The following is a 16,282-nucleotide window of genomic DNA, read 5'->3' as shown; positions in this document are numbered from 1 at the left end:
CACTGCCTCCACCCTGTGCTGGTCACTACAATGCCTTTCTATGGTGGCACATGTCTAGACCTTCCTCCAGTATCATGTGTCCAGGGCTTTCTACAGTGTTATATGTCCAGGGCTTTCTCTATGGTGGCAGTTGACCAGGGCTTTCTATGGGACACATGTGTAACAATGAGAAGATCTCGAGGATAAAGCCATTTACCCCCACCTTCCACCCCGGTCCATGGGTCTGCATAGGCATCTCTTAGATACTAACAGTGTTTACTTGCATTTACTAAAGTAATGAAGATCTCTAGAAATCTGCAGAAATGTCCACAATGAGGACACCTTTATCTATAGATTATAGGAGGACTCATCTATTCTATAGACTGATGTTTATTAGACTTTTATACAAGACACAAGAGAGAAAAAGCTAAATTACTTTTATTATTGGATACACTGTATTTTCTTGATTCTACTCTTTATATAGTGTTATGCTTGTTAGTATCGAAGTCTTTGTTTTGTAAATTAAGTCTCCAAATTTTCCTCCCAAGACTTTGCTGACCATTATTTCCCAGATATTTTACAGTCTCATGACCTGCAGATACAGTACAGAACTAAATCTATCCATTCCAAGTTTTGGATATTCTTCATAAGGAACATAAACCTCTCTGGTTCCATGGATGTAATGGATGTAAAGGTATTCAACTGCATTGTTGGCTTTTCAAGGTCTTTGTTGACTCTTCTAATTTTCCTGCCCTCGTGGAACTTCATTTTTAGAAGCTGAATGAGACATCCAGGACTTAGACTTTGATGGCAATCTTCATCTCACATGCCTTCAGTGAGTAGCGTTGCCCCTTCCATGATTTCCAGGTCATACCCTTTGCATCTTGGTCATTTTTGCCCTTCAGGTATAGGCCATTGAGGTTGGCCATGTGACAGGCGTTGTACCAGGAGGCTCCACGAAAACTGGCTGCACAGTTACCTACACTGTTGTCTCTGTCATTGTCATGAGTGGAAAACTTCATCTCGTTCTGAGTTTTCAGTGAATCTCCTGTTGAGGTTATAGACAAAGATAATATTACGAAATGCAAAGTATCCATGGTCAACACTCAAACCAGCCTTGACCTTGCGTCCATCTTTTAGTTTGTGACCCTCACATAATATTTCCCATTTTTTAAGGCTTTATTCCTTATACAATACAATGACCTCAATGGATAAGACTGTAAAGAGATCATTAAAGTGAAGGCAGCAAAGGGGTAAAGATGTATTGGGCAGGGATGTAGAGGACAAGATTTAATTTTCACCTGTACCAAAGAAAAACAACAAAGAACTTCCAAGAACCCTAAAAACCACTGAAGATGTGGACCTCTTACCGATAGGTTTGTTGGGGTCGCCATCTTTAAATGTACCAATATAGAGCGTGTATCCGTCCTCCTCTAGATCAATGGCAAACGGAGACAAAGAGAAGGTGTCATAGATCCCATACCGAGCATCATTGTCAAAATCTACTAGGTCAACCCGAAGATGATACGACCTCTTCTGGGTGAGGAGGTGAATGTTCTGCAGACCTGGAGATGATGGCAGGAGGATTTGTGATGTCATACATGTCACAAGATTAAAAAGTAAAAAGAATATATAAAAGACAAACTATAAACCTTACCCAGCCAATATTCTCCATTCGCATTCCCAAACCCATTCTTATATTCTTTCCAGCCACGATAGAAGTCAACACTCCCATCAAACCTCTTCTGAAACACCTGGAGAGCAGGAGACAACCATTAATGGGTCCACATGTGAAAACGCAAGAAACTTAACTAATGTTTCTTGAACACCTGGAATTCTCAAACTCTCATCACTATTCATGACTTAATTGTTTGAAACTCTTTTTAACCTGCAATCTCTCTCATAAATAAGTTTTCTACAGTCTGACAAGGATTCGTCTGGTGCATCAGCGTATGTATGCTTTAGTGGGCAGTGATCACTGATCCCTATGCTGAAGAGATGGCCACTTACTTCAAATTTACTATCTCGATCTACCCTCTGCACTAGTGACTCTTTACACTAATCACTGTACATGATGCCCATCCGCTATAGAAAACAATCTAGACATATCACTCTCACCCACAAAGCTCTGAACTGGACCACCCTACATCTGTCTACCACCCAACCCGTCCTCTCCACAGTGCTGCACTGCCCTACATCTCCTCATCTGTCTACCACCCAACTCATCCTCTCCACAGTGCTGCACCACCCTACATCTCCTCCTCATCTCTGTCTACCACCTACCTGTCCTCTCCTCATTGCTGCACCACCCTACATCTCCTCCTCATCTCTGTCTACCACCTACCCATCCTCTCCACAGTGCTGCACCGCCCTACATCTCCTCCTTATCTCTGTCTACCACCTACCTGTCCTCTCCACATTGCTGCACCACCCTACATCTCCTCCTCATCTCTGTCTACCACCTTCCCGACCTCTCCACAGTGCTGCACCGCCCTACATCTCCTCCTCATCTCTGTCTACCATCTTCCCGTCCTCTCCACAGTGCTGCACCACCCTACATCTCCTCATCTCTGTCTACCACCTTCCCGTCCTCTCCACAGGGCTGCACCACCCTACATCTCCTCCTCATCTCAATCTACCACCTTCCCATCCTCTCCACAGCACTGCATCACACTACATCTCTTGCTCATCTCAATCTACCACCATCCTGTCCTCTCCACAGTGCTGCACCATTCTACATCTCCTCCTCATCTCTGTCTACCACCTACCTGTCCTCTCCACAGTGCTGCACCACCCTACATCTCCTACTAATCTCTGTCTACCACCTTCCCATCCTCTCCACAGTGCTGCACCGCCGTACATCTCCTCTTCATCTCTACCACCTACCTGTCCTCTCCACAGTGCTGCTCAGCCCTAAATCTCCTCCTCATATCTGTCAACCACCCTACCTGTCCTCTCCACAGTGCTGCACCGCCCTACATCTCCTCCTCATCTCTGTCTACCACCCTACCTGTCCTCTCCACAGTGCTGCACCGCCCTACATCTCCTTCTCATCTCTACCACCTACCCGTCCTCTCCACAGTGCTGCACCACCCTACATCTTCTCTTCATCTCTACCACCTACCTGTCCTCTCCACAGTGCTGCTCAGCCCTAAATCTCCTTCTTATATCTGTCAACCACATTATCCGTCCTCTCTACAGTGCTGCACCACCATACATCTCCTCCTCATCTCTGTCTATCACTTACCTGTCCTCTCCACAGTGCTGCACCGCCCTACATCTCCTCATCTCTACCACCTACCCATCCTATCCACAGTGCTGCACCGCTTTACATCTCCTCCTCATCTGTCTACCACCATACCTGTCCTCTCCACAGTGCTGCACCACCCTACATCTTCTCATCTGTCTATCACCTACCTGTCCTATCCACAGTGCTGCACCGCCCAACATCTCCTCCTCATCTCTACCTACCACTCTACCTGTCTTCTCCACAGTGCTGCACCACCCTACATCTCCTCCTCATCTCTGCCTACCACCTTACCTGTCCTCTCCACAATGCTGCACCTCTTTACATCTCCTCCTCATCTCTGTCTACCACTACCCGTCACTCCTATTTCTCACCGTCCAGGGTCCTCCATCGCTGCTCATGTCACAATACACAGGTACCGGGGGAGAGCTCAGACCACCAGGATAAATCAGGTACACGCCGTCCGAGGTCAGACCCTGAGCAAATACATCCGAGCAGTCAAGAGGGTGGCAGGTATCTCTGCAGGTATCGACTAGGAGGAGAGGACACAAGAGGGGCCTCTGTAGATCATTTGCATCTAAAGATGTTATTACACTTCACCCTAAAATCTTTATAAAGTCAATCATTAAAATATCTCTACTTACAGCAAAATTGCAGATCTCATGGTTCTTAATTGATCCCTTAAAATATAATTTTCCCCGATTTACCTAGTTCCTATGTTCCCATGCCCCTTAGTAGAGGGGCGACGCTATACTTACGACTCCTCTGGTTCAGAGGTGCGGATCCTGGGGTCACGTAACCACTTTGCAGCAGCAAAAAGAAGGCGAAGTTCAGCGTCAGCTTCTGATTGGAGGAGAAGTATATAAATGTTATTACAGGTCAGTGTTGCCAGTAATAGATCTGATCTGTCAATAATTATGATCTTCGTCACATCGTTTATTCATATCCGGACTTATAATTAGCCCATAACGTACCAGGAATCATCTCTCACCGGTAACGTATCACCGGACACTACCACCACTGTGTTCTTACCTCCATGGTCGGGAATATCTCCACCCTAGAGATGGCGTTCAGGTCTCTTCTCTATAAAGGGCGAGGTCACAAGTCATTAACGGCCTGCCAGACCCAATATTAACCCGATGTGGACTTCCTGGTCAGAGCCAAGGAAGAGGATAATGAAATCTTTCAGACTTCTCAGGAAGTTATAGAGGGGCAGACAGAGCGGGGCTTGTGCATTTACAGGAAATATGTCTCTTAGTCTTCATTCTAGAATGTTGCCCTGATCTGAAGATATCAGCGCCATCCTGAGTCCTGGCAGATAAACGTCTGGCTTCTTGTGGCAGCCCATGCCCAGAGTTGCTGTGCATCTATATATCTGATTCTTAGGACTGTTATCTAGGGCTATATCATAATATAGGATGAAACATATCAGTGAATATTTGCTCAGCATGATCTGATTGGACGATTTATCTAGAAAGTCCTTCCCCTGCTTAGAGGAGAAGAATCCAATGCCTGGAAAAACAAGCGTTTCCAAGATATTTCTCCACCTACAAACTAGAAAGTGGTGAAACCTGCAGCTCAACATCTCTGGTGGCGACTTATCTCCTGGGAAACAAAAAAGCCCAAACTGTCCAAAATCTGCGTCTCCTCAAACATAATCTATGAGGGGTCAGTCAGAGCTCCCCCATAAACATTGGTTAGTTAGTGCAGCGCCCCAGAGTCCTGGTCGTTGCAGTACTGTTGCTCCGCCACTATGGGGGGCTATGGTACGTCTGATGGCACTGAAGGGATTCATCTGACCAGGTATCACATACACCAATACATTTCACCGCCGGGCCTCCAGGGGGAGCTAAGGGTGCTATTCACTAGGCCACTCCTCACACTTTGGTAAAACTGGGGGTCAGGCAGGAAGTTAGGGAGAAAGCTGACTGGGTTGGAACCAGGCAACACCTTGTGGCAGAGGGTGTTGTAGGGGAAGATTCGGTAGGGTCCCTGTAAGGGGTGGGATCCTGACAGAGGCCTGTCAATCAGAGAGAAGGTAACAGGACCGTGCCTGCTCAGGATAGCGGCGGTGCCCTAAGGAAGGACAAGAAGCGAGATTTATTGTGCTGAGTGAGAAACGAGATCAGAGCAAGAAGGAGAATACCAGTAGGGGTCGTGCTGTAAGACGAGGCAACATCCTACTCAGGCGCACAACCAGCGGCCGGAACGCCGAGGAAGTATATATATATATAGCTCCAGGCAATACTTCAAACCAACGGCAGGACAGTCAGTCACAGGCGGGCTGTCTCACCTAAATCACCTAAGAAGACATAGGGGGCAACCTGTGGAGAGGGGCGACTCTAGGGTCCCGGAAGAGCTCCAAGCCTACCCGTCATACGGGTGCGTCCCAACCGTAACATCAGGGAGGGACGGAGGATTAGCAGAAGATCATCTAATCGAGTTGTGAGGGAACACGAGAAACAGACACAACAGTTGTGGGGACTATCCCGTAAGCACAGCAGGGGAGGACCACAACACACAGCGCTAGCAGGTAGATACTGATTTCCACCTGCAAAGGGAATTCTGGAGGTGTCATCGGACCGGCCGGACTTGCGCAGCCTGGTTGACCGTATTCCGGACTGAGGACCCTGAATTCACCAGTAAAGAGGTAAAGAGACTGCAACCTGGTGTCCTCGTTATTTACTGCGACCGGCACTTCACAACTACACCACCATACAGCAAACCCCTTTCCCTGGACGCCCCCGCGCAGGCAGGGCCACGGACCGGGTCTAGCCACCGTGACAACCCCAGAGCAGAGACTCAGAGGCCCGGTACCGGGTACCCCTCGGCCCTGCGGCGGTGGGGGCGCTGCAGAAACTTGGCATCACGAACAGGATCTACTTAAGCCTGAAGAATCAGGTCATGTGTGCCTTGGAACTGTGATTTACTGTGCTTGGACTGTGCTTTATTGGAGAGACTGTGTGCTGCCATTACTACAAGGATTACCGCCAAAACCGCCGCCATTGCAGCGCTGAGGAGAAGCGCAGGAGAAGAAGAGGGGCGTGGAGTGGGCGTAGACAAGCTGGAGAGCGCGAAAGACAATGGCCGCCCAGTCTAAATATTTCTGCACCGTGAGGACGTGTCCGTCAGCAGCAGAGATCCGCCTCCTAATCCTCAATGGTGGGCGGAGGAAGAAGAAACGAAACCGCCCACGAAGGAGAGAGCGGGAAAAGAATCAGGAAGTGACCCACGTGGAGGACGCCATGGCCAGCAGCTCAGGACCCGAATGTGGGGTGGAAGCGGAGGTCTCCCCCAACTACCCGGATGAGCACCGCAGCCAATTCTCCACGGACAGCACTGACTTCCTGCAGGCTGAGATGGAGGACTTGCTCGACCAGCTCCTTCAACTGAACGTGAAGGCCCAGGCTCCGCACCAGGTAGCACCGGAAGAAGATCCTCTGGCATCGGATCCTATACCGCTGCCGGAGCTGCCGCTGAGGTCCTCACCGACATCGCCACAGGAACCTGCCGCAGAGGAGGAGCCTGCATCGGCTGGTGAGTCCACCGACCCCGTCCCACCGGCCGAGGGCTTGTTAGTAGGCCCCGTTGCAGCACCCCCTCTCCCTGGGACCCATAGACTCCAGCGCCTATTGCCATGGGAGGAGCCCACGGGTCTGGAACACCGCCTGAAAGCCCCGATTCCACCCACTACCCTGCTGTGTGAGGTCCGCGCAGAGCGCACAGTGTGCCGCTGGGTGAACCCAGGATCCAATCTTATGGGGTTCCCCGGGGTGAAGACCCAAGAGGGGGAGATGGTACAGGCCCTAAGCTGGGAGGAATACCAGGTCCAGCTAGAACAGCAGTGGAAGGAGAAGGAAAGAGAATACCAGGCCGGGCTAGAGGCCTACCACCAAAAAGACTTGGCGGTCAAGGACCGGGCCCGCAAGGACCCCACCGCTCACCAGACCCCGCGCAGGAAGGGCACCGTTGTGGCCTTCAAGCTCCGCGGAGGTTGGGGCTTCATTAAAGAGCCGGGCCTGTATGCCGAAGTGTTTGTCAACCGGAGGGATGTCGAGTCTCACTTGAGGGAGGGACACCCGGACCGGGACCTCTACCCAGGGGATGAAATTACCTACACCCGGCACTTTGGGGAGAAGGGGTGGTTCGCTTTAAATGTCCGCAAGAGAAAGTTGATGGAACCCCCGACTAAGGTGCCGGAAAAGCTGTCCCCCGTAGCCAAGGTGCCCCCTTGTGGTCGGCCCATGATCACCGCTGAGACCACCGTGGTCACCCCAACATGCACAATTGTAAAGACCACGGCTTGCAGCATTATGACTTCACCGCTGTCGTGGCCCAGGAGGCACCTCCTCAGGTGACCGGTGTTCCTGCTGCCCCAGAACTGAAGACTGTGGGTACACAGACCCCCAGATGGGACAACAGACCCCCTTATGCAGTACCGGGCGGCTCGCAATACCCAAAGGGGTTGCCTCCGCCGGTGCTGCCCCCTGAGTGGTTCAAATAAATGCCTTTATCATCTGAACATGTAAATAGTTCATTTAACTGTTTTTCTACTGTCTTGCTGCTAAAACCCGTTTAGGGTTACTCTTAAAGGGATCCCTGTTGTGAATCCGCTTTTGGGCTCCCCTGGTGGTTGCTGGTGGTACTGGTGACTTGTGTGTCTTTGCTGTCTCAGTTCACCTGCTCCCATCAGTGTTTGGGAGTTTCCTATTTAGCCTTGCTCTCCAGTCATTTCCTTGCCGGTCATCATTGTAACCAGAGCCTTCGGTTGCATGTTCCTGCTACTAGTCTGCTGATCAGCTAAGTGGACTTTGTCCTTTTGTTTTGTATCTTTTGTCCAGTTTGCAGTTTTGTTATTCTCTGTAGCTGGAAGCTCTTGTGGGCTGAAATTGCCACTCCTGTGTCATGAGTTGACACAGGAGTCTTAAAGTAATTTCAGGATGGTTTTTTGATAGGGTTTTCAGTTGACCGTGAAGTCCTCTTTTGTATCCTTCTGCTATCTAGTAAGTGGACCTCTCTTTGCTAAATCTACCTTCATACGGTGTATGTCTTTTCCTCTAAACTCACCGTCATTACATGTGGGGGGCTGCTATCATCTTTTGGGGTATTTCCCTAGAGGTAAGCCAGGTCTGTTCCTTCCTCTACCAGGGGTAGTTAGTCCTCCAGCCGGCGCGTGGCATCTAGGGTTAATCAGGTATGCTCCCTGGCTACTATTAGTTGTGTGGTAGATTTAGCTCACGGTCAGCTCGAGATTCCATCACCCAGAGCTCGTCCGTTATCTTTGTGTTTTGATGTTTCCCTGCCATTGGGAATCATGACAGATCCCTTTGTTGACCCGGGATCCCTATTGTTTTTGTTTGTTTTCTACGTTTTGCACAAGTTATCAAAGAACTGCTGAATCATGAACAATGCATGATACAAACTCCTTGTACATAGTTTGCACCTTCTTAAAGGTGCTCTTTACTGGTTTTACATAAAAGAAGGACTCTTTGTGAAGAAACTGTTCCTGGAAACAGCATTGGAGTCCTTGCTGCGTATGGACTTGCAGCTTGAGAAGTTGCACTACCTCATAGAGACTTGGTCCCCTCTTAAAGGGGATGTTCACATGTTGCAATTAAGAAAAGTATTGCATTAAGACAGATGGTAATAATGTCTTAAAAGAGAAAGTAAAAATGCTGATATGTAAGAGTTAAATGTAACTAACTAGTTAATTGTGAGAAATGTTGATGATGTTGATAGAGGAATGAGGACAGAAAGTGAACCCGTACGGGGTTAGTTAGTGAGTCCTCCTAGGAGCCATACAGAGATGGCTCGGTGATCCTGAACTGAAAGAAAAATGATATGTTCTATACTGTGTATAGTAGTGGAAGGACAGTAGGCTCGGGTGGAAAGGGGCGGTCCTGTATAGAAAGGAGAGGCAGCAGGCCTGGAGCAGTTAGGACAGGCGGTCCTGCAGATTTAAAGAAGGGGAATGCCGAAAAGTTAATTAGCCTTATATGTGATATAAGAAGGTCTTTAGTGGATTTAGCGAGTACGTCCTTAAAGGCAAAGTTAAACTATTGTTCAGAATTTGCACTTAGTAGAATACCCGGTTGGGTAAGAAAAGTTATTTATAGTAAGTTATTTAAAAGTATTTAACCATGTTTGTAACGTTCAAGTGTCCTCACCTCCCATAAAGGGAAGCTCTGTTAAAAAGTTGACTTGTACTTGCATTTTCAAAATTGTATGTCTTTTTGCTAACCTGTATTGTTGTTTTCTTCCCAGTCCAGGAGTACTGGATTTAACCGGGGGGGAGTGCAGCACCCCAGAGTCCTGGTCGTTGCAGTACTGTTGCTCCGCCACTATGGGGGGCTATGGTACATCTGATGGCACTGAAGGGATTCATCTGTCCAGGTATCACATACACCAATACATTTCACAGTCGGGCCTCCAGGGGGAGCTAAGGGTGCTATTCACTAGGCCACTCCTCACACTTTGGTAAAACTGGGGATCAGGCAGGAAGTTAGGGAGAAAGCTGACTGGGTTGGAACCAGGCAACACCTTGTGGCAGAGGGTGTTGTAGGGGAAGATTCGGTAGGGTCCCTGTCAGGGGTGGGATCCTGACAGAGGCCTGGCAATCAGAGAGAAGGTAACGGGACCGTGCCTGCTCAGGATAGCGGTGGTGCCCTAAGGAAGGACAAGAAGCGAGATTTATTGTGCTGAGTGAGAAACAAGATCAGAGCAAGAAGGAGAATACCAGTAGGGGTCGTGCTGTAAGACCGAGGCAACATCCTACTCAGGCGCACAGCCGGCGGCCGGAACGCCGAGGAAGTATATATATATAGCTCCAGGCAATACTTCAAACCAACGGCAGGACAGTCAGTCACAGGCGGGCTGTCTCAACCAAATCACCTAAGAAGACATAGGGGGCAACCTGTGGAGAGGGGCGACTCTAGGGTCCCGGAAGAGCTCCGAGCCTACCCGTCATACGGGTGCGTCCCAACCGTAACATCAGGGAGGGACGGATTAGCAGAAGATCATCTAATCGAGTTGTGAGGGAACACGAGAAACAGACACAACAGTTGTGGGGACTATCCCGTAAGCACAGCAGGGGAGGACCACAACACACAGCGCTAGCAGGTAGATACTGATTTCCACCTGCAAAGGGAATTCTGGAGGTGTCATCGGACCGGCCGGACTTGCGCAGCCTGGTTGACCGTATTCAGGACTGAGGACCCTGAATTCACCAGTAAAGAGGTAAAGAGACTGCAACCTGGTGTCCTCGTTATTTACTGCGACCGGCACTTCACAACTACACCACCATACAGCAAACCCCTTTCCCTGGATGCCCCCGCGCAGGCAGGGCCACGGACCGGGTCTAGCCACCGTGACAACCCCAGAGCAGAGACTCAGAGGCCCAGTACCGGGTACCCCTCGGCCCTGCGGCGGTGGGGGCGCTGCATTAGCCCATCCCATGGGTATAACTGGTTTTAATTTATTTATAAAAGGATTTGGAGACTTTTAAACATTCAGCCCAATCTTGGACCCTTAACATAATGGTCAGATGCTCCATCCATCCAAGGTCCACTCATCTATAGGTCAAGTCAGTGGTGTAATGTGCCCAATTCTTGAAGAAGAAAACAAGAAAAAACAACTTATTTTTCTTTTGACATTTTGTGTCCTCAGAAATGGCTGAAGATCTGGTGGACCTATGAGCTGTAATGATGACAACATGACTGCTATAGAGACATAGATGCCCCTCCATAGTGCCCTCCGTTCTGCAGGCCGCTGTGTGTACAAGACGTTGGCATGTTGTCGGTGCAGGCAGCACAATGACGTCCTGCACTGGCCATCTCCTCTGTGTGCAGGTGAGAAGAAAACTCGAGAGCTCCAATTAGGTGAGTTTTCCCCCGGAAGAAGGCACGCACGCCGAAACGCGCGTAGGGGTGGCGCCGCAGGTCTTGAGGTAATTATGCTGTTATAACCTTATACTATGTTCTCGCTCTGATTTGATGTGCTTGCTGGACGTTTCTTACCAGCCTAGTGTTATTACTTTGTGGATCACTAGCATATGTGCAACTATTACAGAGTTGGCTCCCTCTCTTTGGTAATCTAGCATGTTTTTTCCCTCTTGCCTGCGGCTTTGGTGCAGTTGTCACCTTTCAGAGTATCCCAAATATTACTGTTGTTATTTTAATTATGTATTTTCTTCAATAAAGATTTGTCTTGATATGATCCCTTTTGGTGCAATATATCTTTATAGGGTTTAATTATTGAAATTGCATGGGATTTCTTTGATAGTAATCTCCCATATAGGCACAGGTGTTTTTCTTTATCACACACTGTGTATTGTGTATCATCTTTGGTTTACTACTTTCTAATGAAGCAGAACATCAGGACTGGAGGCTGGTCGGTCTCGTCGGGTCATGTATGTAGAGGTTGGTTGTAGTCACAGATCATGGTTATGGTTTTCTGATACCACCAGAGGTTGACACAATCTTCATCTCCGTCCACTGTAAGGTATAGTGGACAATATGATGCCGGGATCTCACCGACCGGTGATGCCTTGCTGGTAATAACCATTTAGACTGGTCCCGTGACACTGGTTGTACCAGGAGGCTCCATGATAGATCCGAGCACAATTATCATCATCTGTATCTCCATCGTGACTATGGATCAGACATTTATCCTGGTGATTGCTTGGAAGAGATTTCTCTCTGAATGAAAACACAAACCCAGCCCCCTCTCATATAAGCAGTTGGCTTCTGGATTTCTCTACATTTTGACATTCCTTGATTCCTGCCCATTCCACAACCCAACAGCCGTCTCTTGCCAACTTTCACCATACACAAAACCAAACCATTACCTGGTTCAATGTGGCTCCTACTCAGGTACTTACAGGGCAAGATCAAGATTGGACTGGTCCATGGTCCATTCGATCACCAGAAGATCCTTAGATTGACCATGATCCTGATATTATATTGGTCCCCTACCATAAGTTGATTCAAAGGCAGCCTTATGTGGTGGAGACTTTGGAGCCAATCACTAGTATCCAATTTTTATGGGAAATAAAGAAAAATATTCACATCTACTCAACGGTAAGAAGTTAAAGGGTTTTTCCTCATGAACAAAAGTTAATTTTAATCGACATTCTAATTAATAGATCTTGAAATAATAATAATTTCCACAATCGGATGATAAATAAAATGTTCCTGTGCCGAGATAATCTTATAACTGTGCCCCTGCTGTACTGTGTAATGGTCGTGTCCGACCGTACAGGGACATGGGCTGATCGTACCACAACTCCTGGGCGGGGAGGACACAGACATTACAGCCGGGATCACAGCTGATAAATTATAAGATTATCTCAGCACAGGAACATTTTATTTGTCATCCAATTATGGAAATTATTATTACTCCAAGATATATTGATTAAAATTAACTAATTTGTGGGAAAACCCTTTTAAAGATAACGTCCGGTTCTATTTATTATTGAAGGTATGTACATTGTAATGGCGCCGGTGATCGGCTACTCTCTGACGGTTTCCCTCACTTAGATCATGTGACTTTGTGCCGCCATCACTGTTGCTCGGACTTAGTCGGCGCAATCTTCATCTCAGTCCTCTTTAATGAATAATAAGCTCCTTTCCACGTGGCCCACACAACGCCGGTGGCGTACTCCGTGGTGACGCCCTGCTGGTACTTCCCATTCAGATTGGCGCCATGACAGTGGTTGTACCAGAAAGCCCCGTGATACATCACTGCACAGTTACCGACATAGATGTCTCTGTCGCGGTCGTAGGTAGAAAAGTTCATCCGGTTGTGATTCGGTAGAGAATTTCCTGGAAATTAGAAAACTGAACTGAATACGTTTCCTGAGGCAGAACTTTAGTATCTTTCTTTCCTCTGGACCCTGAATGGCGCCATTACTATATACTGGCATCGTATGGCATGAATATTCATTTTGGATTGTATATTACACTACTTTTTATGTTTAGTTACTGTGTGGTGCTATTGTTTATGCACAGTATGGTGGTATTATTTATGTACTGTAGGCAGTATTATTTATGCACTGTATAGCAGTATTATTTATGCACTGTATGGCAGTATTATTTATGCACTGTATGACAGTATTATTATACACTGTATAGCAGTATTATTTATGCACTGTATTGCAGTATTATTATGCACTGTATGACAGTATTATTACGCACTGTATAGCAGTATTATTTATGCACTGTATGGCAGTATTATTTATGCACTGTATGACAGTATTATTATACACTGTATAGCAGTATTATTTATGTACTGTATTGCAGTATTATTATGCACTGTATGACAGTATTATTATGCACTGTATAGCAGTATTATTTAAGCACTGTATGGCAGTATTATTTATGCTCTGTATTGCAGTATTATTATGCACTGTATGACAGTATTATTATGCACTGTATAGCAGTATTATTTATGCACTGTATGGCAGTATTATTTATGCACTGTATTGCAGTATTATTATGCACTGTATGACAGTATTATTATGCACTGTATAGCAGTATTATTTATGCACTGTATTGCAGTATTATTATGCACTGTATGGCAGTATTATTTATGCACTGTATTGCAGTATTTTATGCACTGTATGCTAGCATTATTTATGCACTGTATGGCAGTATTATTATGCACTGTATGGCAGTATTATTTATGCATTGTATGGCAGTATTATTATGCACTGTATGGCAGTATTATTATACACTATATAGCAGCATTATTTATGCACTGTAATGCAGTATTATTATGCACTGTATGGCAGTATTATTTATGCACTGTATTGCAGTATTATTTATGCACTGTATGGCAGTATTATTATGCACTGTATGGCACTATTACATAAGCCCCTAGACCACCTACCAGCAAGTTTTGCAGGATCTCCCTCCTTAAACCCATCAATATCCAGCTTGTACCCGTCCTCGTCAGGGTTGACGGCCAGAGGTGAGAGGGAGAAGGAGTCATAGGTCACATGTCGTGTGTTGTTCTCAAAGTCCTCCATGTCGATGCGCAGACCATATGTCTTCTTCTGGGTCAGGAGGAAAATATTCTGTAAACCTAAATAAATGATTGACAAGTAATTAGCATTGTGCCCCCAAATGTGAACCCAGTGCCCCCGAAGTGAGGAAGGAGCAGTTACCCAGCCAGTATTCTCCGGAGGCTCGGCCAAAGCCAAACTTATAGTCTTCCCAGCCCCGGTAGAAATCCACACCGCCATCAAACCTCTTCTGGAAGACCTGCAAGGAGATGAATAGTTCAGCTCCAGAGACACTGAGCCAGTGGGGGGCAGCTGTGTGATAAGAGATGGAGGAGATGTCATCTATAGAGCGAGACATTGGTAGGACGGGCGTCAGATGATGTCAGAGGAGCAGATACTCACCATCCAGTGTCCTCCATCACGATTCACGACTACATGCATCCAATGAGAGTATTGGAACACACAATGATCTAAGACTAACATCCTCCATAATCTGAGCCTCCCATTACCATTTCTAACACTTCTCTCATGCTGCACCATCTCTCTGAAATGTGCTACCACAAAGTCACATCAGCTACTCACCGTCCAGGGTCCTCCAGCACTGCTCATGTCACAGTACACAGGTACAGGAGAAGAGCTCACACCGCCGGGGTATATGAGGTACACCCCGTCCGAGGTCAGTCCCTGTGCAAACACATCCGAGCAGTCAAGAGGGTGGCAGGTATCTCTACAGATATTGACTAGGAGGAGAGGGCACAAGATGAGCTCATATAACGTTGTCATTACACCATAGAAATGTCCATTTAGGGTAAAGTCACTGAAAGTGAGCAGCCATGTAAGAGGGTTACAAATGACTTCTGGCTAAAGAAGGACTGGCCGATTGATTAGTGACCTTTCATCTCCCACACATGGACTTGTGCTCATTGTGTGAGAGCGGTGGACTGTGGTCACGTTCCTGCCCCCGAAGCCACCAATCGCATTGTAATATAGTGTAAATAATGTTATGCCTCTTTTACTGTGGCGTCTAAGCAAGAAGTGCCTCGTAAGTAAATGTTCTTCTGTTAAAGAGTCTGTGGGGAATCTCCAGCCAGGGCCATCCTGTAAATCATACTGAGGTTATGGCCTACCGCACAAGGTAGGTGTTCCTCTAACATCTATCTCCAGCCACATATCAAACATGATGCCCTATATCATGTCCTAAGAGTAGGGATTAGGAACTCCAGAGTCAGTGCTACCAGTGAGAAGGCCTGGAATGTCCAGAGCCCCCGACTACACCTGGATTATAAATGGAGGTGTGTTAGACCCCTCTATAAAGCCTGACCTGAGCACCTGTCCATGTTCTGCTGGCCATTTCTTCATGCCTGAGCCCAGAACAACCCAGGAACCTTAGACATGACCTAACAACCATGCGAGGCATGATCCCGTAGGTCACCAAAATGTAATCAATTTCTGCAGCCACATCTCTGTGAAATCTCACTAAACCCATTGATTTAGAATTCCCATCAGTGTCTCATCACCAGGGCAGAGAAGTGATGCCGTACTCACGATTAGCCTGGTTCAGAGGCGCAGAATGGGCAGAATGCAGGTGGAGGACGACGACGACAATCAGCAGCAACTTCTGACGGGGGAAGATGATAGAATACAATGAGATATGTGAGAATCGCCAGCGATAGGACTTAGAACCTTCCAGCAGGTGACATTGTATCACCGGATCCCCTCCCCCGATCTGCGCTTACCTTCATGGTGGCGAATACCTGCAGACTGTGGACAGTGCTCAGACCTCGGCTTTATAAATGACACGGTCACGTGTCATTGTCAGTGTCAGATCCAATATTACCTCATTCTGGACTTCCCGGAAGGTTGGTGAATTGGCAGAAAGTAAATAAGTGCCCAGAATTATCAGAAGTGAGAGAAGAGAAGGGGCTTGTGCAATTACAGGGATAAGTTCCTTTCTTATTAACTATTAGTTTCCCCATACCGGGATGCACACGTGATCCAAAACTTCTCTACAGTCCACATTGGCTCACCCCCATCAAAATCTGGGAATTTCCTAA

The 16,282-nt window shown here is 47.2% G+C and overlaps 2 protein-coding genes across 2 annotated transcripts; both read right to left on the bottom strand.

Annotated features, from left to right (window-relative positions):
• Positions 1–408: 408 nt before the first annotated feature.
• Positions 409–4,820, bottom strand: LOC143785124 (microfibril-associated glycoprotein 4-like). The gene is made up of 6 exons (XM_077273800.1): positions 4,259–4,820; positions 3,985–4,069; positions 3,601–3,758; positions 1,637–1,733; positions 1,350–1,544; positions 409–1,027 (listed from the first exon to the last, which is right to left on the bottom strand). The coding sequence occupies exons 1-6, from the start codon at positions 4,262–4,264 to the stop codon at positions 777–779; spliced, it is 792 nt and encodes a 263-aa protein (XP_077129915.1). The 5' UTR covers positions 4,265–4,820; the 3' UTR covers positions 409–776.
• A 6,762-nt stretch (positions 4,821–11,582) lies between these two features.
• Positions 11,583–16,026, bottom strand: LOC143785125 (microfibril-associated glycoprotein 4-like). Its single transcript, XM_077273801.1, has 6 exons — positions 15,965–16,026; positions 15,774–15,846; positions 14,811–14,968; positions 14,391–14,487; positions 14,114–14,308; positions 11,583–13,047 (listed from the first exon to the last, which is right to left on the bottom strand). The coding sequence occupies exons 1-6, from the start codon at positions 15,968–15,970 to the stop codon at positions 12,785–12,787; spliced, it is 792 nt and encodes a 263-aa protein (XP_077129916.1). The 5' UTR covers positions 15,971–16,026; the 3' UTR covers positions 11,583–12,784.
• Between the last annotated feature and the right edge of the window lie 256 nt (positions 16,027–16,282).

The sequence above is a fragment of the Ranitomeya variabilis genome, chromosome 7 (genome assembly GCF_051348905.1).
Source record: "Ranitomeya variabilis isolate aRanVar5 chromosome 7, aRanVar5.hap1, whole genome shotgun sequence".
NCBI lineage: Eukaryota > Metazoa > Chordata > Amphibia > Anura > Dendrobatidae > Ranitomeya > Ranitomeya variabilis.
The sequence above is the reverse complement of the archived record's forward strand: the minus strand, read 5'-3'. Positions and strand labels throughout refer to the sequence as shown.